Source organism: Trachurus trachurus, assembly GCF_905171665.1.
Source record: "Trachurus trachurus genome assembly, chromosome: 21".
Classification (NCBI taxonomy): Eukaryota; Metazoa; Chordata; class Actinopteri; order Carangiformes; family Carangidae; genus Trachurus; species Trachurus trachurus.
Genome location: NC_139899.1, coordinates 26,297,388 through 26,324,994, shown reverse-complemented (window position 1 = coordinate 26,324,994; position 27,607 = coordinate 26,297,388). Strand labels below are relative to the sequence as shown.

Sequence of the window (27,607 nt, the reverse complement as noted above, 5' to 3'; positions counted from 1 at the left end):
ATGGACGGTCCGGTGAACAGCCCCAGCGCTGTCATCTGCATGTTTTGTGGAGAGCCGTTCACGCTGCCTGGTAAGACTTTAACCTCCTTTTTCTTTTTCTTTTTTACAGTTTATCGATCCGTGTTTTAACGGCTAATGGCGGCGCTGTAACTTAGCTAGCTCACCTGTTGGTAGCTATTTATGAACTAAATGCGGGGTTTTTAATATAAGAAGTTTGACATAAATGTTATAACGTGACCAATACAACTTAATGAAAATGTATTTACATTTTTAAAGTCGTTATAGGTTGTCATTTGTTGTGCTAGTGGAGCTAAAAACCTGAAACTTAGGGCACAGACCGAACATGTGGCGCCTAAACAGGTGTGGTCATGTTTTACCTGTTTCAGCCACAAGTACAAACCCAGAGTCAGACATGTTTACTACAACTTAAAATAAGTTTAGCAATGTTTAATTCATTATTTAATAAGGCTGCAACTAGCTGAGTCCAGGGAAACATGTGTATTGATTCAGTTTAAAGTTTCTGAATTTGAGGAGTTAGTAAAAGCTATCACATTAGTTTCAAAAGCTGTTTTAGAAACTATGCAAAAATACATTGTCTCTATCAAAAAAAGATATCAAAATAGACATAATGTCTATGAAAATGTGTTAATTAAAAAATTCTGTGCTATAATATAAGATGTTGTAAGATTATAACTGTGTGTATGTGCTCTTATCATCACACATGTGACTTAGATGAAGCTCAGATCTTATTACATGAACAATTATAACAGTAAAAGCTTATTTTACTGTGCACTGTACATTTATTATCTAACATTTGATGTACTTGAGTAGGAACCAGTGACCATTCATAACAGGGCTGCACAAACATAATTGCAATGTAACTTAAATCATTATGTTTCTAAGGGGAGCTGCAATTTCTTTGCAAAATGTGTCACACTCTCAGGACCCTACATGAGTGACATATTTGTTTGGTCCCATCAAACATCACATCATGAATTTAATATTAATTTAAATGGAAATGAAAAACAAAAATGACCATTCACACTGAAATTGCAACATATGCCTGCCTATATAATCATATTGTGCAGCCCTGCTTGCTTTTCAAAATATCATTACAACATTGCAATCACATTAATACTGATTGCCACCAGTATTGTATGTGATGTTCTTTGTGTGTTTGGATTTTGTTTTCTTTTATAGAGGATGAAGTCGAAGGAAATCTTCCTCGTGTGCTGTTGTGTGGCCACATCTACTGCACTTACTGTCTGCGGTCCATTCAGTTAGACAACGTCATTACATGTCCAGAGTGTGAGGTAAAAATGACCAGTGACCTAGACGTATCTGAGGCATAAACAGCATAAGATAAGAAATGTGCTGTAGATGTTATTGTGATAGTAACGATATGAAATGAGCCATTGTACTTTATGTTTACCTGCAGAAAGAAACCAAAGAGTTGTATAGTATGATATATACATGAAGCTGCACTGTCAATTCTGATTTAATATCATGAGATACAGCAGGATTAAGCTGTTCTGCACTGTGCTGTCGCAATATTGTTGTAACCTGCCAATCGTTTTCATAATCTTGCAGTGTGGCTTTTGACTGAGTGATTTTAGGGTGATGATGATATAATAAAGATCCTCCTCCGACTTGTGCAGGTGAAGTCGTCCCTGCCTGCAGGAGGAGTGTGTTGTCTGCAGGAGGACAGCAGAATCATCGGCCTCATCTACACGGCTAAAATGAACAAGAAAAGGTAAAAAAAAAAAAAAGTTTCTGATTATTTGACCTGCTCCTCGTTTAATCAGAATGTGTGATTGGTTTCCTAAAGAGACCAGATCAGAGTTTTAATCGTGTCTCTGTTGTTGTCGTCTCCTGAAGCCATCAGAACGACAGATCAAGGACTCGCAGAAGAGGCAAATTATCATCATCTCCAGAAAGCAATGCCAGAACAGATGTTGATCAGGTGTGTTTGGGTGATCACAGGGTTAACTGCCATTACTACTCATAAACATCAAGTAATAAAGAGATTTAAAATATATACAGCGGGGAAAAGAAGTATTGAACGCGTCAACATTTATTCAGAAAATATATTTCCAATCGAGCTATTGACATGAAATGTTCACCAGATGTCGACAACAACCCAAGTAATGCACACATACAAAGAAATCCAAACATTTCTGTCCATAAATTAAGAAATGTGTAATAAAGTGAAATGACACAGGGAATAAGTATTGAACACATGAAGAAAAGGAGGAGGTGCAGAAAGGTAAAGAAGGAAAGAAAGCAGCTGGAGTCTGTCAGTATTTAGAAAGTAATCCTGTCCCCTGTCAGTGCAAAGTAATATCAGCTGGTTTAGTCCAAACTGACGCCTATGAAAAGGTTTCTCATCATGATGGGTAAAAGCAAAGGGCTTCTCAAGACCTTTAGAAACTTATGTTGCAGAACATGCTGATGGCATCGGTTACAGACGAGTCTGAATGCAACGCTTTATCTGTTAGTGCCGTTAATCCAGAAGTGAAAAGAACAACATTTCACCATAAACTGGCCACGACCAGGTCCTCACAAGATTTCTGACAGAGTCAAAAGAAAACTAAGAAGAGTTGTTCAAGAGCCGATGATCACTGACAGAGAGTTTTAGACAGACCTGGAATCAGCAGATACAGTTATAAAAAAAACAACAATGAGTAATGGATTTAACCGCCATGGCCTCTATGCATGTTCACCATGCAAGTCTATTGACACGTTCAATACTCACTTTCCCAGCTGTATATATTTTCTGGTTCAGGATGCTTTAAATTCAGTTAATAGGACAGAGCTGTGTGTTAGCTGAATGTAAATGATTTTAGACGACATGGTTTAAATCCTGGTTGTGTTTTATTCAGCCTGCTGCTGTTGAGAAGATTGAGAAGCTTGAGAGGACGGTGGATGAAGCTTTGGTCCAGGCAGCAAAAAATCTAACCCAGCTGAGACAGATGCACGAGGTGAAACCTGCACTAGATCCATGAAAATCTCTCACAACCTGAAAGCTATGTTAGGAAAACAGTGATTTAAGTGTGAGTCTCAGTCTTCTATATGTGTGTGTGTGTGTTCAGACTCTGACGACCGGCCTGGCGGAGCAGGTGAAGAGAGAGCGACTTCGGCTGGAGGTGGAGATCAGGCAAACGTCAGACAAGGCTTTACACGCCGTCCAGAAGTGGTACGGACCGTAGAAACCTGAGAGCACACAGTTCCTGCTTCTGTTCACATAGTTTTATCTCTATGAGGAAAGTGACATTTGCTCCGTATTGAACCGATCGACAGGAGGGAGCTGCAGTTCAATCAGCTGTCGGCCGTGGAGAGTCGGTTTTCCACCAGCCAAGCTGAGGTGTCGAACATCGAGGAGAGGGTGAAGGCCCTGGAGATCGCCATGCAGATGGCCAGAGAGGTACGGCGGGTGCCCTTCCTGGAGCAGTACTGCACCCTGGATAAGGTATGAAGCGTTACTTTATACTCGTGCACTGACCAGGATCACAGAGACAGAGACAGGGACATTAGTGGGGAAACAAAATGACAGTGAACAGAAAGAAAGAAGAGGAAAGCTGGGACAACTGTGTCTCATTGAGGAAACCTTCCTTACAGCAAAGCTTTGGCTCCGTCCTTCTTCCTCTTCTTCTTGTGTAGTTCAGGAAATTGGAAGTTCGTCACCAACTCTAATTGGTGCATTTATTTGCAGTCTAGGAGAACTTATTCACCAGCCTTTATTTTTTAGGAACAAATGACAAAGACGCGTAGGAGAAATAGTAAAAGTCGTCAGAAATAGAAATACCAAATTACTACTGACTGTAATGAAGAATTTGTTCTTTGTTACATTACAACACTGAACATTCACAGTGTCCGTCACAGTGTAGAGTCAGATGCTGTAACCTTGACTGTGTGTGTGTGTGTGTTTGTGTGTGTGTGTTAGGTCCTGGAGACGTTGCAGGCTCCTGTCAATGATCATTCATTCAATATGAAATGTGTCACTCTGGGATCTGGAATCAGGTTTGTCCCCTGATTTTTCTCATTTATTTTCTTGTTCACATCATTGTTGTATCTTATTATATATTTATCATATAAACTGATATTTCTGTGACTTTCTTTTTTCCTCTTTGTAAGCATGGATAGATATGGAGAGCCTTGCCTGTGCCTGTCCTGTAATGTGTTTCACTGTATTTCTTTCTTTTTCTTCTCAACTTTGTATAATTTGTATCATTTTGTGGAAGGACCGCCTCGAAAATGAGATGATTCATCTCAAAGGACTATCCTGAATAAATACATTCAAATTCAAAATTTTCATTTACAGTGTTTATCTTAGACCTCATGTTCAGTTCTGACGACCTGTGGAACAGAAATAAGTCCACACTGAGTTAATATCATGTACTCACCACTGTATTTGTATTTTTTGCTGTAGAAACATGAAGCAGAGGAGCCTGATGAATTTTAGTGACTCATCTCATCATGAGTTTTACCTTGTGTGTGTTTCAGCTGTGTTTTCCAGTCAGAGAGTCTGAACCAGAGTCTGACGCTGTCTCTGAAGATGCAAGTCGGAAGTCCAAAGCAGTAAATATCTTCCCAATAAACATCTACTAACTCATTTTGATTCATTTAATTTCAGAATTTTTATTTTTTCACGGTGCATGTGTGTCTCAAATTGATTTGTGTTTGTTTGTTTAGCTGTGTTTTTTCAGTTGCAGCGTGTTGTGTCTTGTTTTGCTCCTGTCAGCTTGTCCCAGTCTCCACCCAGCGGCGGTGGCGGCCACCAGACGAGCAGCTCCAACAGGAAGTCGTCCATGCACCGTACAGAGAGCAGGAACTGTCTGTCACCCAGTCGCAGCAAACCGCCCGCGACCCCTCAGAGACCGGAGCGACGGAGCCCCGGAGCAAACAATCACTCGTCACGAGGCTCCTCCCCGAGCCCACGACCCCGACGCCGGTCCAGCGCCTCGGGCTCCGACGTGGGAACTCCAGACGTGATTGTTGAGGAGTTTTTAGAGGACGGACATGAGCACCGTGAGTGTTCCTCTGTTTTTATCGGTGTCGATCACAATATTACCCTAACTACCCAGGGGGCAAAGCAAAAAAACGGACACGGAGCGTTGTAAAAGCTTTGACACCAGAAATGATATCTAGGAACTTCAAGGATTAAAACCTGGGTGGACAACCCGGTCAACTAGCTGCTGGAAAGATACAGGGGGCCAAAACCCCTTTCTGGGGTCATTTTGCTGGCGAAATGATGTAAATGCAAATATTTAGGTACTACAATGGCATAAATAGTCATACAACTATACAATTTGGCAGAGAGTATCTTGACACATAGGGGGAGGCATGAAAAAAAGATTCTGGGGTTTGTTGCAACTCAATTTTAAGATATCACCCTCAACATCCCCAAAAAGACCAAAAAAAGTACTGTTCGCATGACAAATTCTCATGAAAATTATTATTTTTCAGCACTTTATGGAGAATATCTATGCCTAACATGTATATAGACAATTTCCTTAATTCATAAGCTTCCATTTGAGTCCAAGATAGCCTTTCTATCTCAAAAGCTCCACTTGCTGTGGCCAACGGTCTTCTCTATCTATCTGTTCACTTTGGGGAGACCAGAAATAGAATGGTTTCTGATCAGGCCAGTTAACATGTAGTTTTTCACAATAGGTGTTGCATTGTTTGGAGACAGCCTGTAGCTTTCCAGTACTAGTAGAAAGGCTATCTTGGACTCAAATGGAAGCTTATGAATTAAGGAATTTTTCTATATACATGTTAAGCATAGATATTCTCCGTAAAGTGCTGAAAAATAATAATTTTCATGAGAATTTGTCAGGCGAACAGTACTTTTTTTGGTCTTTTTTGGGATGTTGAGGGTGATATCTTAAAATTGAGTTGCAACAAACCCCAGAATGTTTTTTTCATGCCTCCCCCTATGTGTCAAGATACTCTCTGCCAAATTTTATAGTTGTATGACTATTTATGCCATTGTAGTACCTAAATATTTGCATTTACATCATTTCGCCAGCAAAATGATCCCAGAAAGGGGTTTTGGCCCCCTATAGCTTTCCAGCAGCTAGTTGACCGGGTTGTCCACCCAGGTTTTAATCATTGAAGTTCCTAGATATCATTTCTGGTGTCAAACCTTTTACAACGCTCCGTGTCCGTTTTTCAAAAAACTGGGATTTTGCCCCCTGGGTAAAAAGCCGAGTCTCAAACAGACGCCGAGCTCCTGCACTGGCTCCAGGTTTGAGCAAATAACAGCTGGGATCACAAAAACAGAGACATTAGTGGAAAAAAGGCAGAAAAAAAAATGAATTAGAAGCCCTGTCTATTTCTATTTTCTGTGAGTTCTTGTGAATGTACAAAACCTCTCAAAGACCACGACCACCCGTTTGAGCAGTTTCTAAGCTGCCTCATTCCTGAAAATTAAAACTTGACCAGTCCAAGCTCGGACCCGATGCAGCCGGACTCATGAGCACACGGCTTCGTTGTTCGGCCTCGACCCAAGGAGCGAGCCGGAGCCTACAGTACATACAGTCTGTGGCCGAATTAGAAGTTTAATCGGTGCTGATTAAACCTCTAAATGAATGCTGCTCTGGATCCGACTCTTTCTTTCTACTTTTCCTCTTTTTACAGAACGAATTGAGAGTATTTTCCATCTTTGCTCAGCATAAGATCTGTTCAAAACTAAATCAAAGCCTGTCCCATATAGACGCCTTTCGCTGATATAAGCCGGGTCAGTTCGACAGTTGAAGCAAATAAAAACCCTGCGCTTCTATTTGAGAAATAACGGTATGTTGCTCATGAGGGATTTTCATATTCAAAAAACATACAACTTTAACATGGGGCAGTTAAATCCACCCTCTTCTATGTATCAGTAAATTTACAAACAGTAGGCATCCATAAATGAGTACACACACATACAGGTTTTGCAGATAAATTAGTAGCTACCAACCTTCTACAAAGGAAGAAATGGTGGTCAAGGTAGATACGACACAGAGAGCTCTAATCTCTAATCTCTAATCCATCGGTCAAAAATCGGTGTAATCAGTGGGGATTGGTTTATTATTATTTTTTAAATGTTAATCAGTTTTTGATCAGTATTTTGTGTCCTCCTCCTCCTGCAGCTCCTCCACCCACGGGACCGGAGCTGGCCAACGACAAATGGAGAATCCACCGCAGAGGGAGGAATCAATATTTTGGCAACAAGAGAAATGGTAGATGGGGATTTCTGTTAAATATTATAAATGTACAATATTTACATCTAAACATTTGTATCTTATCTATATTTATATCTTTCTTTTGTCTCTCCCAGTCACCCATTGGGTGGTGGTGACGCACGTCGTGAATCCGAGTCACTTCTACGTTCGCTACGTGGCGGAGAAGAGGGACAGCAGCAACCTGTCCAAGAAGGTCAACTACTTCTGCAGCAGAGACACGTGTTTCTTCACCGACAGCGACACAATGGAGACCGGTGTGTGTGTGTGTGTGTGTGTGTGTGTGTGCTAAAGTTTGGACCTAATTAATGTTGAGCAAATTAAATTAAAAGTTATTTAGGTCTCTTGTGACTGCAAACTTTTGATGATTGGATTAATTAGTCTGTGTGTGTGTGTGTGTGTGTGTGTGTGTGTGTCCTCTCCTCCTCTCTTCCTCTCCCACTCTGCTCTTCCTCCTCTACCCCTCCCCTCCTCCTCTTCTCCACTCTCCTCTTCCTCCTTCCTCCTCTCCTCCTCTTTCTCTCTTCCTCTACTACTCTCCTCCTCCTCCTCCTCCCTCTCCCCCTTTCCCCCTCTGCTGCTCTTACTCTCCACTCCTCCTCTTCACCTGTCCTCTAATCCTCCTCTCCTCCTCTCTTCCTTTCCCACTCTGCTCTTCCTCCTCTACCCCTCTCCTCTCTTCCTCTCCCACTCTCTTCTCCACTCTTCTCCTCCCCCTCCTCTCCTCCTCCTCCTCCATCACCTCCTCTCCTCCTCCTCCATCACCTCCTCTTCTCTTCTCTCCTCCTCCACCACCTCCTCTCCTCTCCCCCTCCCCCTCCACCTCCTCCCCTCTTCTCTTCTCTCCTCCCCTCCTCTCCTCTTATCTTCCCTCCTCTCCTCCTCTACCTCCTCCTCCCCTCCCCCTCTCCCCCTCCACCTCCTCTCCTCCTTTCCTTTCCTCTCCTCCTCCTCCCCCTCCTTCCCTCTACTCCTCCTCCTCCACCTCCTCTCCCCTTCTCTCCTCTCCTCTCCTCTCCTCCTCTCACCCTCTTCTGTCCTCCTCTTCTCTCCTCTCCTCTCCTCTCTTCCTCCTCCTCTCCTTCTCTTATTCTCTCCTCCTCTCCTCTATACCTCTGCCCCTCTCATCCCCCCCTCCCCCTCCTCTCATCCTCCTCCTCCTCCACCACCACCTCCTGTCCTCCTCTTCTCCCCCCCCCCCCCCCCTCCTCCTCCTCCTCCTCCCCAGGCTCCCAGCTCTTCGTCCGGTGGAAGGAGGGCCTCTGGTACCGAGCCACCGTGGTCGAGCTGCTTCAGTCCGGTTGTGCCAAAGCGGTTGAAACCTGTAAAGTCGCTCAGTTGTCCAGTGTCAGAGTTTTCTTCCTCGACTACGGCCTCACCAAGACCGTCAGCATACAGAGGTGAACAGTGGGTGAACAGCTGGACGGACTGGAAACATCTGTACAGGAACCATTTACACCGATGTGTCCAATCAAATCTGACCACAACCTCCCCGTAACAAACTGGATGATTCCATTCTGTTAATTGTCTAGCAGCAACTCAATGCAAAAACTCAAAATCTTACCAAGAATATTTGTCTTATTTCTAGTCAAAATGTCATTTCTAGTCAAAACAAATCAAATTCTACTTTAAAATATTAAGGCAGAAAAAGTAGCTTGTTTTTAGACACTTTTTACTTCTTTCAAGCATATTTTTCCCACATTCTGTGTCATAAACTATAAACTGTTTTCTTGTCTGTAACAACATCTATTACACGTCTGTCCGTCCTGGGTGAGGGATCCCTCCTCTGTTGCTCACCCTGAGGTTTCTCCAATTTTTCCCTGTTAAAAGGGTTTTCCATGGAGTTTTTCCTCAGTGGATGTGAGGGTCTAAGGGCAGAGGATGTTGTTGTGATGCCATGTAAAGCCCTTTGAGACAAACTGTTTGTAAAAACGGGCTATACAAATAAAATTGCCTTGCCTTGCCTTGAAATAAGTAGAAAAATCTGATAGTGGAGCAAGTTTTTCTTTCTTAAAACAAGCACAAAAAACTTGCTTTCACTGGCTGATTATTGTACTTATTTCAAGTGAAAATTTGTTTTAAACTAGTGAAAATGATCTAAAAACAAGTAAATTTTTTAGGTGATGAGTCTTATTTTAAGTGGAAAGAGATTAGTTTTGACTAGAAATGATACACATGACAAGAAATAAGACAAATATTCTTGGAAAGATTTTGAGTTTTTGCAGTGCTCGTTTCAGCAGCCAGAAGCGTTTCCCTTCTGTTACTCTCACACCTCAGTGATGAAAAACTTTTGTCTAATTCTGCTAAAGAAGATGTTTACCTGCGTAGGTATATAGTATGTAGGTGTGTGTGCTCTTTGTTTTGCATCAGACAGACCATATCCACTCTTCTCTTGCTCTTTCTCCAGTGAGGAGGGGGCCGCTGAGTCTTTGCTGAAGTGTGTGAACAACCTCCTGAGGAAGATGACGGAGGCTGTGAAGGTGGTGCTGGGGCAGTTTTCTCCTCAGGCCATCAGGTGTTCCCTCAAAGACCTGGTCCCATACGACCTGGTAAGACTGCTGAGATCCATACAGGCACAGAATCAAACGCTCTGGTGGACAAGTTGTGACCTGCACATTCACCACGCTATGAGATAATAATGTAACGTTACGAGACAGAGTTGTTTTAGAGGGAAATGCAGAGACTGCTTGATGAAAAACTGCCCCCGACGGTAACGTGCATCAGCGGTTTTGCATGAATTTACCTCTAAAACAACTCTGCCTCGTAACGTTCTGTTATTATCTTATAGCGTGGTGAATGTGCAGGTCACAACTTGTCCACCAGAGCGTTGTGGAGTTGTTGGATTGTGTATTTGATGAGTTTTATGAGGGAAACCAAGAAATCCCATGAGCCTCCGTAGCGTAGCTCTGAGCAGCTCACGGCTCTGCTCCGCCGTTCTAAAAAAGGTAACAAACCTACTCCTAAAACTATAGAGATTATGGCAATGGGCCAGTTTGCCAAATGTTGAACTATCCCTTTAAACACACAGGTTAAACTATTTGCTACTGAATGAGCTAATTAACTCAATTATGAGTAAATTGCAATGACAATGTCACCATAAGGATAAATGATCTGATTAGATTTGATGGGCTTGGCTGTATGCACTTTCTTCTAACGAGCATAATTTTAAACTACCACCATACTCACCAACCGACCAACATATTTTATTTTGGAAATATGTTTCTCATTGCAAGAATATCTGTGTGTGTTGTGTGTGTTTGCAGACAAAAGGCTGGAGTAAAGAGGCTCAGGTTGAATTCCTCAGTGTGGTGAACTCGGCGGCCGTGGAGATGAGGCCTCTGGGTCAGGACAGAGACGCTCTGCTGGTCGACCTGAGGAAAGCCCCCATGGACCAGTCCAGCGACGTCCCGTTCTCCGTCAGAGAGTACCTGGTGTTCATCGAAGTGGCCAGGTACGGATCTGAGTCACAAGGAGAAGAAAAAAAAACACAATTTAATGATCAACAGTCCAATTTAATGTAATGAATATAGGATCAGATTAAAACAGTCTCTCCTGTCTGTGCTGGAAGGTTTTATTCTCCGGTGACGTCGACCCGGAGCCCTCTGCTCTACTACCCCCCCGTCTATCCCAGGATCAACACAGAGCTGAGCGCGGTGGTTTCCCAGATCAACAGCCCTGGTGACTTCCACATCCAGCTGGTACTGAGCATGCACATGAATAAACACATCAACACCGTGTGTTTTATAAAATCCCTTAAAGGACAGGGGAGATGTGAAAACCCCATTTGAAATAATGTATGAGTTATTTATCTATTTGTAAAAGAAAACACCATAATAGCATCGCCATTACTAGGGGGTGGGGGAAAAAATCGATTCATGTAAGAATCGAGATTCTTATTTTCTAAGATTCTGAATCGATTCATAATCTTCAAAAATCGATTTTTTATTCATTTTCCTCCGTCTCAATACGCGCCCTCACTGTGCCGTACACAGCGCTGCAGCACGCCATGGCGCTAAAAGACGCTCGTTAACCGCCTGATTTAAAGGGACAACGAGGAGTTTTGGAAAAGCGAAGCGTTTTCACACTACATTTATGAGCCTCCGCGCACACCGTACATTTCTTTGACCGGCGCAAGACAGACTCATGTTTTCATTCATCAATAATTAAAGTCAGAGGTTCAAAGAGGTTCAGTTACCGTCGTAGTTCCGACCATAAACGGCGATTCTGCGGCATTATTCTCATAACTCGCCACGAAGGAAACGCTGGTCGGCTCGACCAGCATTTCCGCCACCACTAATAATAACAAAATAACGATAGAGACAGAACGATACATTTATCGAAAATGGGCCCATTAACAAGTGTGGGTAGCGGAGATTCATCCACATTAACGTGAGACTTTTTTATAACCGAATAGAAACTCCTCGTTGTCCCTTTAAATGCTCTATTGAATGTCTGTGACTAGGCATGTGCCCATCAGCAACCCGACCCTCTATTGAGGAGAGAGGACGATCGCTGTTTTTTTTTTTTTTTTCGCCGTTAAACACACACGCGCTCCAGCTGAGCGGCCACATCCACTGCGCTCTGGATCAGCTGATCGGTGCTCAGGTGACGTTAGATCTTCACTTTTTTAAACTCATACAAAGTGCAGCCAAACAGCAGGCTGAAGAGAGAGGACCAGCAGCAGCAGCTCTGACAGCTCCTCTGTGGCGCTGCAGAGTCAGACAGGCTGCAGGTGAGCTGGCGTGAGAGCGGAGTGCCGTCTTTTTTTTTTTTTTCTTTTTTAGCAGTGCCTTTGTTACAGGTGATACATGTCTATGTGCATGTGCATGAGAACTGATTTTGAATCGAATAGACACCCAAATATTCACATCCCTTCAGTCCAGGCTTTTGAAAAGAGAGTAGCCTATAAAATCAGCTTGCTTCATGTAGCAGTTTACTTTAAAATGGTTCAAATATATTGCTGCTGAATAAATCTGAAACATGTGATGTGCATTTTTGGGGGGGAAATATGGCTTCTGATATAATAGTCTGTAGACATCATCATCATTCAACTTTTTCACATGGTCTGGTGTTAATAAAGCAAACTAAAAATCGCAAAAATAAAATCAAGAATCGGTTGAATCGAATCGATTTGTGAATCGAATCGGTTGAATTGAAAATCGATTTTGAATCGAATCGTGACCCTAAAAATCGGAATCGAATCGAATCGTGAGCCACCCAAAGATTCACATCCCTAGCCATTACCCTTTTTAATGCACGCACAATTTGGGAATCCCTGATTTAGAAGAACAAGAGGTAACCCTTTAATGTACAGGCCGTTAATTACATGCTAATGTCAAGAAATAACAATTAATTGCGTAGTAACGTCAAGAAATAACCTAGAAATAACGGTCAATTTAATAGTAATAGTAGAGTTTAAAGATTACACATGCTTTTTTGGGAAAGGCCAGAATTTTTCTCCACCAAGTCCTTGCAATTGGCCGTTATTTCTACACAATCAATTGTTATTTCTTGGCCATATTTCTCAACACATGAAATTGACCGTTATTTCTAGGCTATTTCTAGACATTATGTCGCAATTAATTATTTTTCTTGACATTATCGCGTAATTAACGGCTTGTAAATTAAAGGGTTACCAAAAAAAACAACCACAACTTTGCTTTTTCATCACTTCCTTTATCTTTTCACTTTAATCTCCTCTCCTTTCACACTCAGGTCGACAACATGGAGTCCGTGTTGCTCTCGGCCAAACTCCAAGATTGTTACAATGCGCCCGGACAAGAAGATCTCTGTATCTACTGTCCTGTGATCGGAGAGGCCTGCGTCGCCCGCTACGACGACAAGCTGTGGTACAGAGCTCAGATCATAGGTGAGAGTGAACGTGTTCACCTGTTGGTAATGTTTATTACTGCACAGTCACAGAGAATTAATCCGATTAAAGTTTAATCAGAGTGAAGATGAGACTTTATTTTAGTTTAATGTGCTGCTTTGCTCTGTTTTAATAACATGCCGCTTTTATTAACTGTTACTGTACGCTGCTGGTGCTGAGCGCAAATTTAATGTCATGTATAAGCATGCAAATGAAAATAAATTGAACCTTGAACCTCCAGTTTCAGAGTCACTGTCATCGCTCTGCTGCAGTCTGACTCAACACTCCTCACTGTCATAAAAGCATAAAAGCCTCAAAAACTTAAATTATAAATGTGTATCTGTGTGTGTGTGTGTGTGTGTGCAGGTCACCCAGGAGGCAGAAAAGTGGAGGTGCGGTTTGTCGACTTTGGCAACAAGGCAATCTTGTCAGTCAGCGACTTGAAGAAGATCAAAGCTGAGTTCTTCGCTCTTCCTTCCATGGTGAGAAATCAACATTGATCAACTGATTGTTTTTCCTAATATTTTTAGTAGGACTGTCAGCCAAAAATACGAATATCGGATTATATCGGGCTGCATTTAAAATCTCCGATATAAACACTCCGATAAAAGCAGTCCATTATTCCCCCTCCAGCACTTCTGTCCTATATGAATAGGTGACTCTGGTTCACACTCGAACACAGTAGGTGGCGGTAATGCACCTTAATGTTGGTGCGCCGCCCGCCAAAGAAGATCGGACCGTATGAGTTTCACTTTTACCGTGCACTGCTGTCATGCATGCGCGCTTCTCTCTCTGTGTGTGTGTGTGTGTGTGAACGCCAATAACGGAGAAGGAGCGCTATGATCAATAAACAGAACGATATTGCGTTGGTCGAGCCAAAAGCCAAAAAATCTGTTTGTGGCGGACGTAATTTATTTGCGGCGGGCCTCCGCGAATAAATTAACGTATGGGAAACACTGGAGTTTATTTTTCAGGGTCTCCTAATTCATTTTTTTTATTTATTCTATTCTATTTGATTTGTTAATAATAATAAATGGGTCAGTTTTTGCTGACTATTGTTCTCTGTTTGAGTAATATCACTTGACAAAGCCTTTTCTAACATTCCACACTACAAAATAAGTAGTGAAAGTACATATGACTCGTGCTGATGTCATATCGGATCGATATCGGTGTCGGCCGATATTCAAGGCTGCAATATCGGTATCGTATCGGAAGTGAAAAAGTGGTATCGGGACAGCCCTAATTTTTAGTGGCAGAGGCCTCGTGTGTCTCTGCTTCTGTTTCTGTATGTACTGTATGTCAGTAAAAGCTTCAAAAACTGTGACATTTTTCTAAAAATTGTCTATATAATATAAACATTTATTGACTTTTTGTGTGTGTGTGTGTGTGTGTGTGTGTGTGTGTGTGTCCAGGCGATCCACTGCTGTTTGTCCGATGTGATTCCTCTGGATGGAGAGACGTGGAGCGACGCCTGCACCAACAGATTCATCAGCGTGGCTCATCAAAAACTGGTCACTGTCAAAGCTACAGGTGCGTCGCTTTGACAGTGACCAGTTTTTGATGATTTCATTCTGCCTGTGTGTCACTTAACTCTGCTCGTGTTTTTAAAGTGTGTGCACCAATCTCTGTGTTTTGTCACCAGTTGTATTTTTTCTTTTTCTGTGTTTAGAAAAAGTCCCCAAGACTCAGCCGCTGCCAGTCAAACTGTACGAGAGCAGCCTGAACGGGCCTCTGTCCAGCATCGCAGACCTGCTGGTCAAAGAGCAGCTGGCCCACTCCAGAGACAGGTCGGCTTCTTCTGAGCTGCTTTTACTACTTTAATTTCTAGGGGCGTTTTCTGACCTGTGGCTCGTTTGCTTTGTTCCAATTCAGCAGCTAAACCGAAGCAGTTGTTGCATTTTTCTTTTTTGTCGTTTGTGTTCACACGGTAGCGGTAAGTCCCAAGCGGCCCAGAGTTGTAAACAAAATGCCATGCATGAAGCAACTGTTCTGTCATTGGTCAGAAATCTTATCTAGAAGGAGAAGGAGGCTATCCAGGGAAAAAACAAACACATGGAATAGAAGTCTGGATGGGCCTGAAAATTAAAATCTGTCCCGGTCTGAACTGTGGTTGAAGCCCAGACTCGAACCAAGTAATTTGTGTAGATTTTTAACATGGCAAAAAAAAGAAAAAAAGAAAGCCGACTCTAGTCATACTAGGTATATACCATAAAATTCGGAATATAAGTCGCAGTCTATTTTTGAGGGTCTCAAACTGGGAAAACAAGGTTTTCTATTCCTATTTTTTTATAAAAACGTTATACAAGTTATTCCACAGGTCTCCAACGTGAAGTTTCTGTGCTGCATTGTAGCTCTTTCATGTTATTTTAAATTTAAAAAAAGAAAAAAGAGATCGGAGTAATTTGAATACTGTACATTTAGAGCAATATAGCGTGTGTGTGTGGGAGAAAAAAAAAGTGCGACTTATACACCAAGTTTTACGCCAGGTCGTTGAGACCCGTGGAACATCAGCAGGGTGTTGTGTGTTGTGTTGGTTGCTCAGTCGATTACGTTCTCACTGCAAACAAACCGCTCCAGGACTCAAATTAAAGCGAGCCGAGATGAGACCACCTCTTCTAAACGATCTGGACCTGCTTGTTTTATCCCACATCCGAGCACAATGTCCGTTTTCACATCTGAACACACCCTGAGATTTTATGAGAACAAAACCTCCAGAAGTTATGAATAAAAATGTAAAAGATTCACATCTGTAGATGCTCAGTTTGGGATATTACAGGTTATTTTTCACTTCTTATCTGCTCCACCTCATGCTATCTCTCCATTTCACCTCCTTCTCCACCATTTCCACCTTCCCTCCTTCAGACTTGCGTCCACGGCGGAGTCGCCGTCTGTCGATGACTCTGCCGTGTGGGACCCTCCTCTTGACCTCGACCTGTCCCACAACAGCGTCGATTCCCCGGATCAGAAAGCCCCCAGAGCGGAGGACGAGCAGCTGCTGGAGTGTCAGCCTCACCCGCGGCTCCCCGCTCAGCTCAAAGACCTGAAAGTCAGAGTCTGCCACGTCAACTCCCCGAGCACCTTCTACGTGCAGCTCACACAGTACGACTCTCAGCTCAAAAGGTCAGCGGGTTAACCACGATTTGGAAACAGCAGAGGCCAGATTTATTTATTTAGTGTTCAACCCTCTGTTAACTCTGTTCTGTCAGGATATGCACGCTGGTGAAGAAGGAGTGCGCGCCCACAGAGTGCGAGGACATGGTGTGGAAGGCCGACATGTACTGTGCTGCTCAGATCAACGGCGTGTGGGAGAGAGGACAGGTCCTGGACGACGTCATGTCCAGCGGCATCGCAGAGGTATCAGAGCCGACACCTGTTATAAAACTTCTAACAAACCTTGTACTGCAGCGTTTTGAGTTGGAGGTTTGACATGAGTCTGGTCCTGAGGCCTGCAGCTGCTCTGAGTGAATAATCACGACTCTCTCTCCTCTAGGTGATTCGCTGTGATCACGGCAACAAGACAAAGCTCCACGTCAGCAACCTGCGGCCGCTGCCGACCTCTTTGATTGGCTCTTTGGCACTGGAGTGCACTCTGACTGACATAAGGTGACACACAATAACACTCACACACAAACACACTGTATGTAGTCTTGCACTAGGCCTGCACGATATCAGGAAGATGTGCGATCACACTGTTTCATATCGCGATGACGATATGACTTGTGATAATTAAGTAAATATTCGTGGAGATCACGTGATGGCGGTCAGGTGAACATGGCGTGCTGAGTGTTTGCTGCTCCTCAGACCGAAGCTGTCCGACTAATTTAACCTGCTCCTTCGCTTTTTCTGTATGCCCGTTTACCCGTTTCCTGCTGCTAAAAGCCGCTGCTTTAAAACGAATGTCTCAGCAAGAACGTGTAACTAGAAATGCAGCGAAGCTGCAGAAGGATCTTGAGCCGACGTACACAATGGACTCAGAAGAAACACCACGCTGGGCCCAGCATTTGTGCGCGGAGATTCAAGACATCAAAACGGGATTCGACAACAAACTCGATACACTACAGAAGTCTATACAGACTATGAACAAAGAAACGAAAGCTGCCCTCAACAGGTTATCTAACGCTGAGAAGCGTATAAGTGCCCTGGAAGATCGAGCGTCAACCAACGGAGAGACGGTGAAACAACTATCAAAAGACGTGAAGTTTCTACGTGAGAGGGTTACAGATCTTGAGAGCAGAAGCAGAAGGAACAACATCAGGCTCACCGGATTGAAGGAAGGCGCTGAAGCTGACAACCTGTTTAGCATGCTAAACAAAATATTCCAGTATATACTGGGCATTAAAGATGGCGACCCGCTTCCTGAGATCGACCGGGCGCACCGGGCCCTGAGACCTAAGCCAGATCCAGGTGACCCCCCTCGACCCATCATAGTGCGCCTTCTTCGGTGGGGTGACCGACAGTCAATACTACAGGCTGCCAGGAACAAGCAGAGGCTGGTATGGGAAGGAGAACGATTCTTCGCCCGGCAGGACCTCGCAATGGAAGTCCAAAAACAGCGCGCTGCCTACAGAGACATCATCGACAAAGTGAGGACCACTGGCCTGCGATTCGGTCTGCTCCACCCGGCGAAGTTCATCATAACCATCGAGGGAGAGACTCTTCGGTATGATTCAGCTGAGACTGCATTGAGGGGCTTGAAGGTGAAACTCCCAGATATCTTTTGATACTGAAGTCAACAATCCTGGAATCCACCTCGCCCCGACTGTAAGTGACTTTTTTCTTTCGTTTTTTTTTTTTTTTTGTATCCCCCCCCCCCCCTCGCCCGCCCTAATTTTTATTTTATTTTAATTTACTATCCCCTTCTCCCTTCCCCTTACTTTTATTTTATCTCATTTTTACTTTTGTTTCCCCCCCCCTTCCTACACTTTCAACTTGCAGTCCATAGACTCCCCCCTCTCTCTTTGTATACCACGGATCATGGAGACGGAGAACTGAGAACTGATGTGTGCCACCCAGCTGATTATATTGCAGGTTTAATAACTATGTATCTTTTCGGTAACGGTCTGTCGACTGCCTTAGCACCGCTTTCACCCACCCATCGCGGATAGAAGATGGGGCTTGCCTCATCAAATTGTTTTTTTTGTTTTGTTTATGCCACCTGGCGTAATATTTGTGTTGTTCCTTGTCTTTGTGTGTTCTCCCAGCCCCAGCCCCCCCCCCCCCCCCCCCCCCCCCCCCCCCAGCATTCACTCCATACCCCAGACCCCCACATGTGCAGTATCCAGTATCTACGTATGCATGCAAAGCATCAGCTGTTGTTCTTTGTCCATGTGCTCTTATTGCTCATTTTTTCTCTCTTCTCCTTTTTTCTTTTGAATAAATGGTGATTAATGCTATAAAAGTGACCTCATGGAATGTAAACGGAATTCAGAATACTGTTAAAAGATATAAGATCTTGTCACATCTAAGGGCACTTGACACTGATATAGCAATGTTACAGGAAACCCATCTTAATATGGAAGAATCACTAAAATTAAAGCAAAGATGGGTGGGCCAAGTGTTCTCCTCCCCAGGCTCTAGAGGGTGTAGAGGTGTGAGCATTTTGATCTCTAAGAAAATCTCATACAACCTAATTGATATGGAGATGGATAAAGAAGGCCGATATCTGATATTATTTGGCAATTTGCAGAACGAAAAATGCACAATGGTTAACATTTATGCTCCTAATTCTGCTCAAGCATCTTTTTTATCCCCTATTATACCCCGCTTGGCACGGCATGCTAATCATCCCATCCTAATGGCGGGCGATTTCAACCTAGTCAGAGATGCCCTGATAGATCGCTCGGGCTACCCTCTTCCAGTTGATAAATCATTGTCAAGTGCCTTTAATGAGTTGTTAGAATCACTGGCTTTGTCTGATGTATGGCGATTATTGAACCCTCACTCTCGGGAATATACATTCTACTCGAAGGTGCACAATTCATATTCTAGAATTGATTATCTCCTATTATCCAATTCTCATGTAGAAAAGGTTATCAACGCTGAAATATATAGTATAGTCCTATCGGACCATGCTCCCCTTGCAATTATATTCTGCCTAAGTCCTATTGTTAATAAACCTAAACAGTGGAGATTCAATAATGCACTTTTAAAAGATGACACCTTTGTCTCCCACATTAAAACCAGAACAGAGGAATTTATATTTATAAATACAGCCTCTGTTTCCTCTATACAAACTGTTTGGGAGGCCTTCAAAGCCACCTGTCGAGGTTGGATAATTAGTTACGCATCAGCAAAGCACAGGGAAGCTGTGGCAAAGAAAGTTAAATTACGTAATGAACTTAGATCATTGGAATTGCAACACATGCAAGACCCCACTAACCAAGTGTTAAAGAGCTCTGTCCTCTCAATAAGGGCCGACTTACAACTAACAATACATGAGGAGACTGCATTTGCCCTGTATAGGCTTCGTAGGAAACACTTTGAGTGTGGGGACAAAGCTGGAAAGATGCTTGCTCTACAGCTTAAACAGCTTGAGAGCAAGCAGTGTATCCCAGCTATAAAGAACGCTAAAGGCACAATCATAACGGATCAAAAGCTAATCAGTGATGCTTTCAGAGAGTTCTACTCAGAACTATATCAAAGTGAGTGCCTAGCCCAAAATCACAACTTGGATAGTTTTTTAAGGAATGTGTCACTCCCTGTATTAAGTGTTGCTCAGGTAGATGAACTGGAGAATTCCATTACAACCAAGGAAATTGTGACAGCTGTAAAATCACTATCATCTGGCAAGAGTCCAGGAGAAGATGGATTTACAAGTGAATTTTACAAATGTTTTCTGGATGCATTATTACCTTTGCTGGTTGAGTTGTACAACGACATGATTGAATCTCAGTCAATGCCATTGTCAATGCGTACAGCCATAATATGTTTACTTCCTAAGCCCGGTAGAGATCATCAATTAATGGGCAATTATAGGCCGTTAAGTCTCTTAAACAATGACTACAAAGTGTTTGCAAAGCTCCTTGCTCTTCGCATAGAAAAAGTAGTTCCCTCTCTTGTAAACCTGGACCAGGTGGGATTTATAGCTGGCCGCCAGTCTGCTAACAACATGAGAAGACTGTTCCAGGTAATGCACAGAGCAGGCTCACTTCAGCGTCCAGCGATGGCAATATCGCTGGACGCTGAGAAAGCCTTTGATAGAATAGAATGGCCATATTTATTTAATATCTTATCTAGATTTGGGTTTGGTCAGGTATGTATGAAATGGTTTAGAACACTTTACTCTGACCCAGTTTCCATGATTAGAAGCAATAATATATTATCTGAGCCCTTCCAATTGTATCGAGGGACACGACAGGGTTGTCCAATTTCCCCCTTAATTTTTATCTTGGCTCTTGAGCCTTTAGCCTGTGCCATACGCGCTAGCTCTAACATAAAGGGTATCCCCATGGGTGGCCACCAGTTTAAAATGAATTTATTTGCTGATGATATTTTATTGACTCTAATTGACCCCCTTCAATCCATTCCTAGAGTATTGGAGACAATTAAAACCTTTAGTCTGCTCTCGGGCTATAAAATAAATGGGGGTAAATGCGAAGCCTTACCATTAAACCCCTTTACTCACTCGTCTCATTTGGGCTCAGCCCCATTTATTTGGAAACCTGAAGGTATTAAATATTTAGGTATAACGATTAAAACACCAATCAATAAGATTTTTGATGCCAACGGTCCAGGTTTACTTAAAATAATTAAAGAAGATTTGAAAAGATGGTCAACTTTACCCCTATCATTATGGGGCAGGGTAGACATATTAAAAATGAATGCTTTGCCGAGACTAGCCCATGTAATATCATCTATTCCCCTTCAATTCCCTCAATATTGGTTTAAAGATATACAATCTATATTCTCTACTTTTTTATGGAAGAATAAAAAACCTAGAATCAGTTATAAAAAGATGTCCATGCTGAAGAGTAAAGGAGGTCTAAGTGTTCCTGATATGTATTTATATTATCTCGCATACAATGCCAGATTTCCCATTGTATGGGGCTATAGCACTAAAACCTGTAAGCCAAATTGGGATTGGTTAGAGGAACAGATAATTAAAGATCATAATAAACATATATCCCTGCCATCATTATGGTACTGTCCTAAAGATATGGCTGGTATAGACAATCCAATAATTAGGTGCTCTATTGGCATAGTAAAGCTTGTGCATAGAAGGCTAGGCATTGTGGGGAGTTCTCTTCCCTCCTGCCCACTATGGAGTAACCCTCTTATTTCAGCAGGCGGCCTCCCTTTAAACATCTCTGCTATGAAAAATGGTGGATTGCACACATTAGGGCAAATTGTGAAGGATAACACCATGATACCTTTCTCTGAAATGTTATCGAAATTTAACATGAATAACTCAAGTTTCCTCTCCTATCTCCAGCTCAAGGCTGTTATTACCAAAATATCCTCAAAAGGAGCAAGTATGTGTAGTCAGGAACACTTAGACAAAATGTTAAAAAAACTTGTGGGTGGAAAAGGTCTGGTCTCAGGCATTTATAAATTATTACTCCTATCCTCCTCTAATACCAACATTAGGACTCAGTCAAGATGGGAGGAAGATTTAGGTATCTTACTTTCCCAGCAGGAATGGGACAGAATCTGGAATAGCTCTGTATCTTTTACCAAATGTGCACGTTTTAGGATTATCAACTTTAATATCTTACATAGGGCCTATATCACGCCTTACAAGCTAAACAAAATGGATAACTCTGTATCACATCTATGCTGGCATGGGTGTGGGCAAGTAGGCACCCTGGCCCACTCCCTCCTGTTTTGTCCTGCTGTCAAGGCCTTTTGGGATGCAGTCAGAGACACATTGTCTCAAATCCTAAATATTGAACTGATTCTTTCTCCAGCTACATGCCTGTTAGGTGTCCAACCGTCTGGCATGAATTCTTTAATTGCGCAAAAAATTGTCTCACTTGCTTGTCTTACAACTAAACGTACAATACTAATGAACTGGAAAGTTAGAAACCCCGACTGTTTCAACATGCTGAAATGGTTGGATGAATTCTTAAACCTTGTAAGCATGGAAAGGGCTGCATCCGCCTTGTTGGACCTCTACAGGAGGGAGGACGGCTTATGGGACATAATTAGAAACTTTATGACAGCACAGCACCTTGCCCTCACCCCACCATAATGTTGTCCCATTGATTCAAGATTGACTATTTTGTACTGCACCCCCCCCCCCCCTCCCCCCTCCCCCCATGAGTATGTCTTGTTTATGTAATTTGTTTCAGTATTGTAATGTTTTTTTTTTTTTTTTTCTGTCTGTCCTTTGTTTGTCTGCATTGTACATTTTCCAATAAAATGTGAATTTAAAAAAAAAAGTAAATATTCAGGTGTGCATACCGTGTCTTTCTGAGAACGACTCAGTACGCTGCTGTAGTACACACACCAGGCCTGTAGTGGCGCTGTAACACTGCCACAAACACAGAAACAAACTGCAAACATTATAAGTCGACTGAACAGGAGAAGTTGTGTCAGAACGAACATGGCGATCTCAGGTGGTCATTATCTGCCGTAGATCACATGGTCTGATCTCTGCCCTCTTATTTTAAAAAAGTTTAGTTTAGTTTAGTTTATTTGTTTGCACCAAAAAAAAAAGACAGATTAAAATACACTGGCAGAGAGACAGGAGGTGCAAGCCGAGACGAGAGCCACAGCTCAGGAAATTCACAGTTAAAAGTATCCGCGGGGTCTTGAAAAGTATTAAAAGGTCATAAATCAATTTTGGGAAAATTAAGACCCTTAAAAAGTATTAAAAAGTCTTTTCATGACTTTATAAAGTCTTAAATATTGAAGGTATTTATTCTGAATTAGCTGTCCAAGAGTTTGAGTTGTTAAAAACATGTGTGGGAAGTGTGTGAATTTATTTGTTTTATTAAAAAACAAAGATGAACCGGTTCATGAAAAAGAAAAGAAGATTGTTGTTTTTGTTTTTTTGAGAGTTGAGCAATGTTTTTTTTGATAAACTTTGCCTTTGATTTATTATCCCAGCCTTTTTTTTAAAATTCTGTTGTATCATAGTGATCTATAGTCTTCATTACAAAAACTAAAACTGTTAGTTAAAAGTGTCACTGATGTAAATGGTTACAGCTTGACGCTGAAAGGTTTTGAAATGAACTTCAAGATTCCTGTATAAACCCTGAATATATACTAAACGATGACAGCGGAAACGATAAACATCTGTTTATTTTTTTTTTTTTGTACATTTGTCCTGTTTAGTTTAAGTTGATGGTTCATATATCTCTCCTCTCCTCTCCTCTCTCTCTCTCTCTCTCTCTCTCAGACCAGCAGGAGGGCGGTCTACGTGGACGGCCACGGCCTGCGACCTGTTCTCCCACTACCTGACGGGAGCCTCGGCTCTAATGACCATCAAGGTGTCTGGACCGTCGCTCCTCATGACCTCTGTTTCCTGTTGCACTAACAAAGAAGTTTAAAAAGATGATTAACTTCCTCACATCGCTGCTGCTCAACCCGTTTTACTCTTTTTGCTCTCCCACATGCACCTCCTCTCTCTCTCTCTCTCTCTTTCTCTCCTCGCCGTCGTCTTTGTCGTCCAGGAGATGACAGATGAGCGTCCACTTCCTGTCACTCTGTTCTGCTCCAACAAGATGGGACAGTTCGTCAGCATCGCAGACTTTCTGGTCAGCGAGGGTCTCGCGCTCAGAGAAAGAAAACCAAGGTGTGTGTGTGTGTGTGTACTTGCAGCAAACACATTAATTTGACTAAACTTTTACTAAAGTCTTTAACAACACAAGCAGCCTTTTGTTTTCTCTCCTGCTCTGATCCTTTCAAAATAAAATGCACAGACACTCAGTTGGACTCAAGTGATCCAAGACTTGAGTCCATGTTGATTTCATAAGAACACTTTTACATGATAATAATAATATATTTTATTTGTAAGCGCTTTTGCAAATGCTCAAAGACACTTTACACTTTAAAAATCATAAAATACTGTAGAGCAAAGTCAGAATGAAATAAAATTAAAAGCAGCAATAAAACAAATAATGACAAATAAATATTAAAATAAATCTCACACATGTGGTAGATCAGTGGCTCCCAAACCTTTTGTGGCCAAAGCACACCAAAGGACAAGTAAAAATCTCAAGGCACACCTATTGTTCAAAATAGCCTTCATAACACGTGTTATCACTTATATCATGTAAAATATCTGTAAATGTGCATAATTATTTACTAATGCCAAATAAAATGTGACAAAGACAACTAGGCTACATTACTCACGAAATCATATTTATCAACGAAATATTTCAAAAATTAATTTGAAACTTTATCAAATTAGGCTTCATCAAAGCAGCAATACAACCATTTAAACCAGACAGGTCACAATAACCGTCCATGGTCCTACAGATTGATCAGCATTGAAACATATTGTGCGAAATATGGGGTTCTCTTTGAGGATTTTATTTTTAAGAATTGTTTTTAGGTATATAGTTTGCCTCTGTATTATGAAATGAGCACATACAAAGTACTGATAGTAAATTAAAAATAATTATTTTTGTGTAGTTGTATATTGCAATAATAATGTATGGTTGTCACAAAATCCCACAGCACACCTGGACTTGCCTCACGGCACAACAGTGTGCCGCGGCACACCGTTTGGGAACCACTGTGGTAGATAAACCGTTCTTGTGTCGGTTTGTGTTTGTGTTCCTGTGCAGAGCTCCTGTTGCTGAGAAACCTAAAGACGTTGACGCGCAGTCTCCAGTGAGCGAGACACAAGCTCAGAGCGCAGGAGAGGAAAACACGTCTCCTCATCCAACGCCGCCCGTTCCTTTGCCCCCCCGCCCCTCCCCCTGCACCCCCAACACACCCAACCCCCCAAGGCCAGCTCCACGCACCATCATGTCAGCGGAGAAGGTGACCACACACACACACACACACACAATTACTGTGGGCAAGAAACCAGTTTTATTAAAATATACAGTATGAAGTTGATTTAATGTCCATTAAGCCTGTAACGATGCACCAAAGTCACGATGCGATTCGTATCTCGGTTTCAGACCCACGGGTTCATTCATACATGGCAGAGTAGAGGAGGCTGAAAATCACAGGACTTGTCTGTTCTGTCCTGAAATGTGTGTTTCTCTTCTATAAAACACATTCTACATCTCGGAGGCGCCACTCCTTTAAAAAATCCTAGAGGAAACACTGTACAGGCATTTAATGATCAAAATATTATCAATAAATATTCAAATATATTCGAATATTAATAAACAAACAAAGTTCGAATATGATATTTTGGGCAAATGTCAAAGTCCTAGTCAGTGGATGTGGCGCTGCACAGCTGGAGCAGCCGGTGTGTTTTATAACGTCGGCAAGAAAAAACAACTAACATCAAGTTGGAAGGGGCGTGTCGCTGTCCTGCCATTTTGACGGTGACGCAGTTTCGTGGGTTAGTTAGAGTGTCGCGATTTTGGTTTCAATACGGGTGTCGTTACAGGCTTAATGTCCACACATGTCACACAAACAAAACAGTAAAATCAACAGCAGCTTCAAAGTTTTCTAGATGAACAGAGAAAATTTCAAAACCCTGAGGAAGATCTTCTGACTGGAACTAATAACGTGTGTGAATAAATGAGGCGTCCGACTGTTTAATTATCCAGTTTATTATTGTTGTGTAACAGCTCTGGTTTTGTGTGTGTGTGTGTGTGTGTGTGTGTGTGTGTGTGTGTGTGTGTGTGTGTGTGTGTGTGTGTGTGTGTGTGTGTGTGTGTGTGTGTGTGTGTGTGTGTGTGTGTGTGTTGAACAGGTGAAGACTCAGCTGTATCAGCCCCCGGAGCTGCCGTGTCTCGGCCACATTCAGATCGGTGTCTCTGCGATCGGAGAGGACGGTGTCATTTACACCAGGACGCAGTTCGCAGGTAAACACAGAGGGGACGACATCATCATCATCATCATCATGGTATTTCAAAGGAGGTTAAATCGAAAGCAACTGGACTTAGTTATTTGTACAAAAAACTAAGTCCAGTTGCTTTCGATTTAACCTCATTTGAAATACTATGACCTGGACAAATGAGAATATGCACCGGCTTATCATCATCATGGGTTTACTCATGCAGTGATGAACTTGTTTCTGAGCCTCAGCATCATGTTTTCATGTTTACATCTAATAGTAGCGACACATTATGTAATAACACCACATTATTTAATAATCTGCTACATTTTGTAATAAAATTCTTGAACGCAATACGTAATAAACTTTGCAGCATTTTGTAATAAATTGTTACATATTGCATCAGTTATTACAAAATGTGAGTATGGCACCTTTTTTTTAACGAAGAAAATGTGGCAAAGTTTATTACATATCGTGTTCAAGAATTTTATTACAAAATGTGGCGTTATTTCATAATGTGGCACTACACACCTCAAGGGGCTTTAGTTAAATTCGGCTCAGACAAGAACTGAGGGTCACTGGAGGAAAACAAATAGTTTAGTGAGGCAGTATTGCATTGAAACAGATGCAGAATTACACATCTTTGGTTTTGTAAATTGCAAATGCAAATTGAAGCATGTGGCACTAGTAGACTGTGGTGCTTTTAATGACTGTATTGATCAGTCTGACTGTTTGATAATGACATTTAACAGGAATAAAATCAATTTAAGTGACATGAACAGACCAGAGAGACTTTTAGATGAAGCAGAAGTTGATTTCAGGAAAAATGAAGCAGCTGTAAAAAGATAATAAATCACAATGTGTCATAAACAACACTGCAGTTCTGTAAAGGAGAGTAGAAAATGGATAAAAAAAAAGCTATAATATATCATAACTACTATTTTTTGTGTGTGTGTGTGTGTGTGTGTGTGTGTGTGTGTGTGTGTGTGTGTGTGTGTGTGTGTGTGTGTGTGTGTGTGTGTGTGTGTGTGTGTGTGTGTGTGTGTGTGTGTGTGTGTGTGTGTGTGTGTGTGTGTGTGTGTGTGTGTGTGTGTGTGTGTGTGTGTCAGAGTGCCAGTTGGAGCAGCTGAGGGAGCGAATCCAGCAGAACATGAAGACGCTTCCCAGACAGAAGCCGTACACCTGGAAGTCGGTCCACGGCTGCGCTGTGATTGGTCCAGACATGTTGTGGTACCGAGGACAGCTGCTGGAGGTGCTGGGAGGACACGTCAAGGTCTGGACACACACACACACGCACACACACACATATATACACACACACACACACACAATAAAAACCCTTCACCTGTAATCAACAACCACAACTTGTGTGTGCAGGTGCAGTATGTGGACTACGGCCTGGTGGAGAACATCCCTGTGGTCCATGTGCACCCCATGCTGCTGTGTGAGGACGTTCCTCAGCTCTGTATGCCCTGTCAGCTGCACGGCATCAACCCTGTAAGACTGTGTGTGTGTGTGTGTGTGTGTGTGTGTGTATTGGTGCATCCATTGCAATCAGTAGCTGCGTTTCCACTGCAGAAGTTCCTGGTAAAGAGAGATAGAGGG

General features: G+C 42.3%; 1 protein-coding gene across 1 annotated transcript in view; it reads left to right on the top strand.

Annotated features, from left to right (window-relative positions):
* The window catches only part of rnf17 (ring finger protein 17), a gene marked incomplete at its 5' end in the record, with an annotated part of 36,255 nt that continues 8,648 nt past the window's right edge, over positions 1-27,607 (top strand). The window contains 29 exons of the mRNA XM_083996018.1: positions 1-70; positions 1,201-1,313; positions 1,659-1,753; positions 1,879-1,963; positions 2,883-2,981; positions 3,093-3,196; positions 3,301-3,469; positions 3,944-4,020; positions 4,504-4,578; positions 4,742-5,028; positions 7,134-7,223; positions 7,322-7,480; positions 8,452-8,623; positions 9,631-9,772; positions 10,487-10,674; positions 10,792-10,921; positions 12,939-13,092; positions 13,459-13,574; positions 14,505-14,622; positions 14,762-14,879; positions 15,955-16,212; positions 16,299-16,446; positions 16,583-16,695; positions 23,435-23,525; positions 23,709-23,830; positions 24,828-25,026; positions 25,919-26,030; positions 27,112-27,275; positions 27,380-27,499. Of these exons, the coding sequence (XP_083852144.1) occupies positions 1-70; positions 1,201-1,313; positions 1,659-1,753; positions 1,879-1,963; positions 2,883-2,981; positions 3,093-3,196; positions 3,301-3,469; positions 3,944-4,020; positions 4,504-4,578; positions 4,742-5,028; positions 7,134-7,223; positions 7,322-7,480; positions 8,452-8,623; positions 9,631-9,772; positions 10,487-10,674; positions 10,792-10,921; positions 12,939-13,092; positions 13,459-13,574; positions 14,505-14,622; positions 14,762-14,879; positions 15,955-16,212; positions 16,299-16,446; positions 16,583-16,695; positions 23,435-23,525; positions 23,709-23,830; positions 24,828-25,026; positions 25,919-26,030; positions 27,112-27,275; positions 27,380-27,499 (3,888 nt within the window). The remainder of the gene's footprint in view (positions 71-1,200; positions 1,314-1,658; positions 1,754-1,878; positions 1,964-2,882; positions 2,982-3,092; positions 3,197-3,300; positions 3,470-3,943; positions 4,021-4,503; positions 4,579-4,741; positions 5,029-7,133; positions 7,224-7,321; positions 7,481-8,451; positions 8,624-9,630; positions 9,773-10,486; positions 10,675-10,791; positions 10,922-12,938; positions 13,093-13,458; positions 13,575-14,504; positions 14,623-14,761; positions 14,880-15,954; positions 16,213-16,298; positions 16,447-16,582; positions 16,696-23,434; positions 23,526-23,708; positions 23,831-24,827; positions 25,027-25,918; positions 26,031-27,111; positions 27,276-27,379; positions 27,500-27,607) is intronic.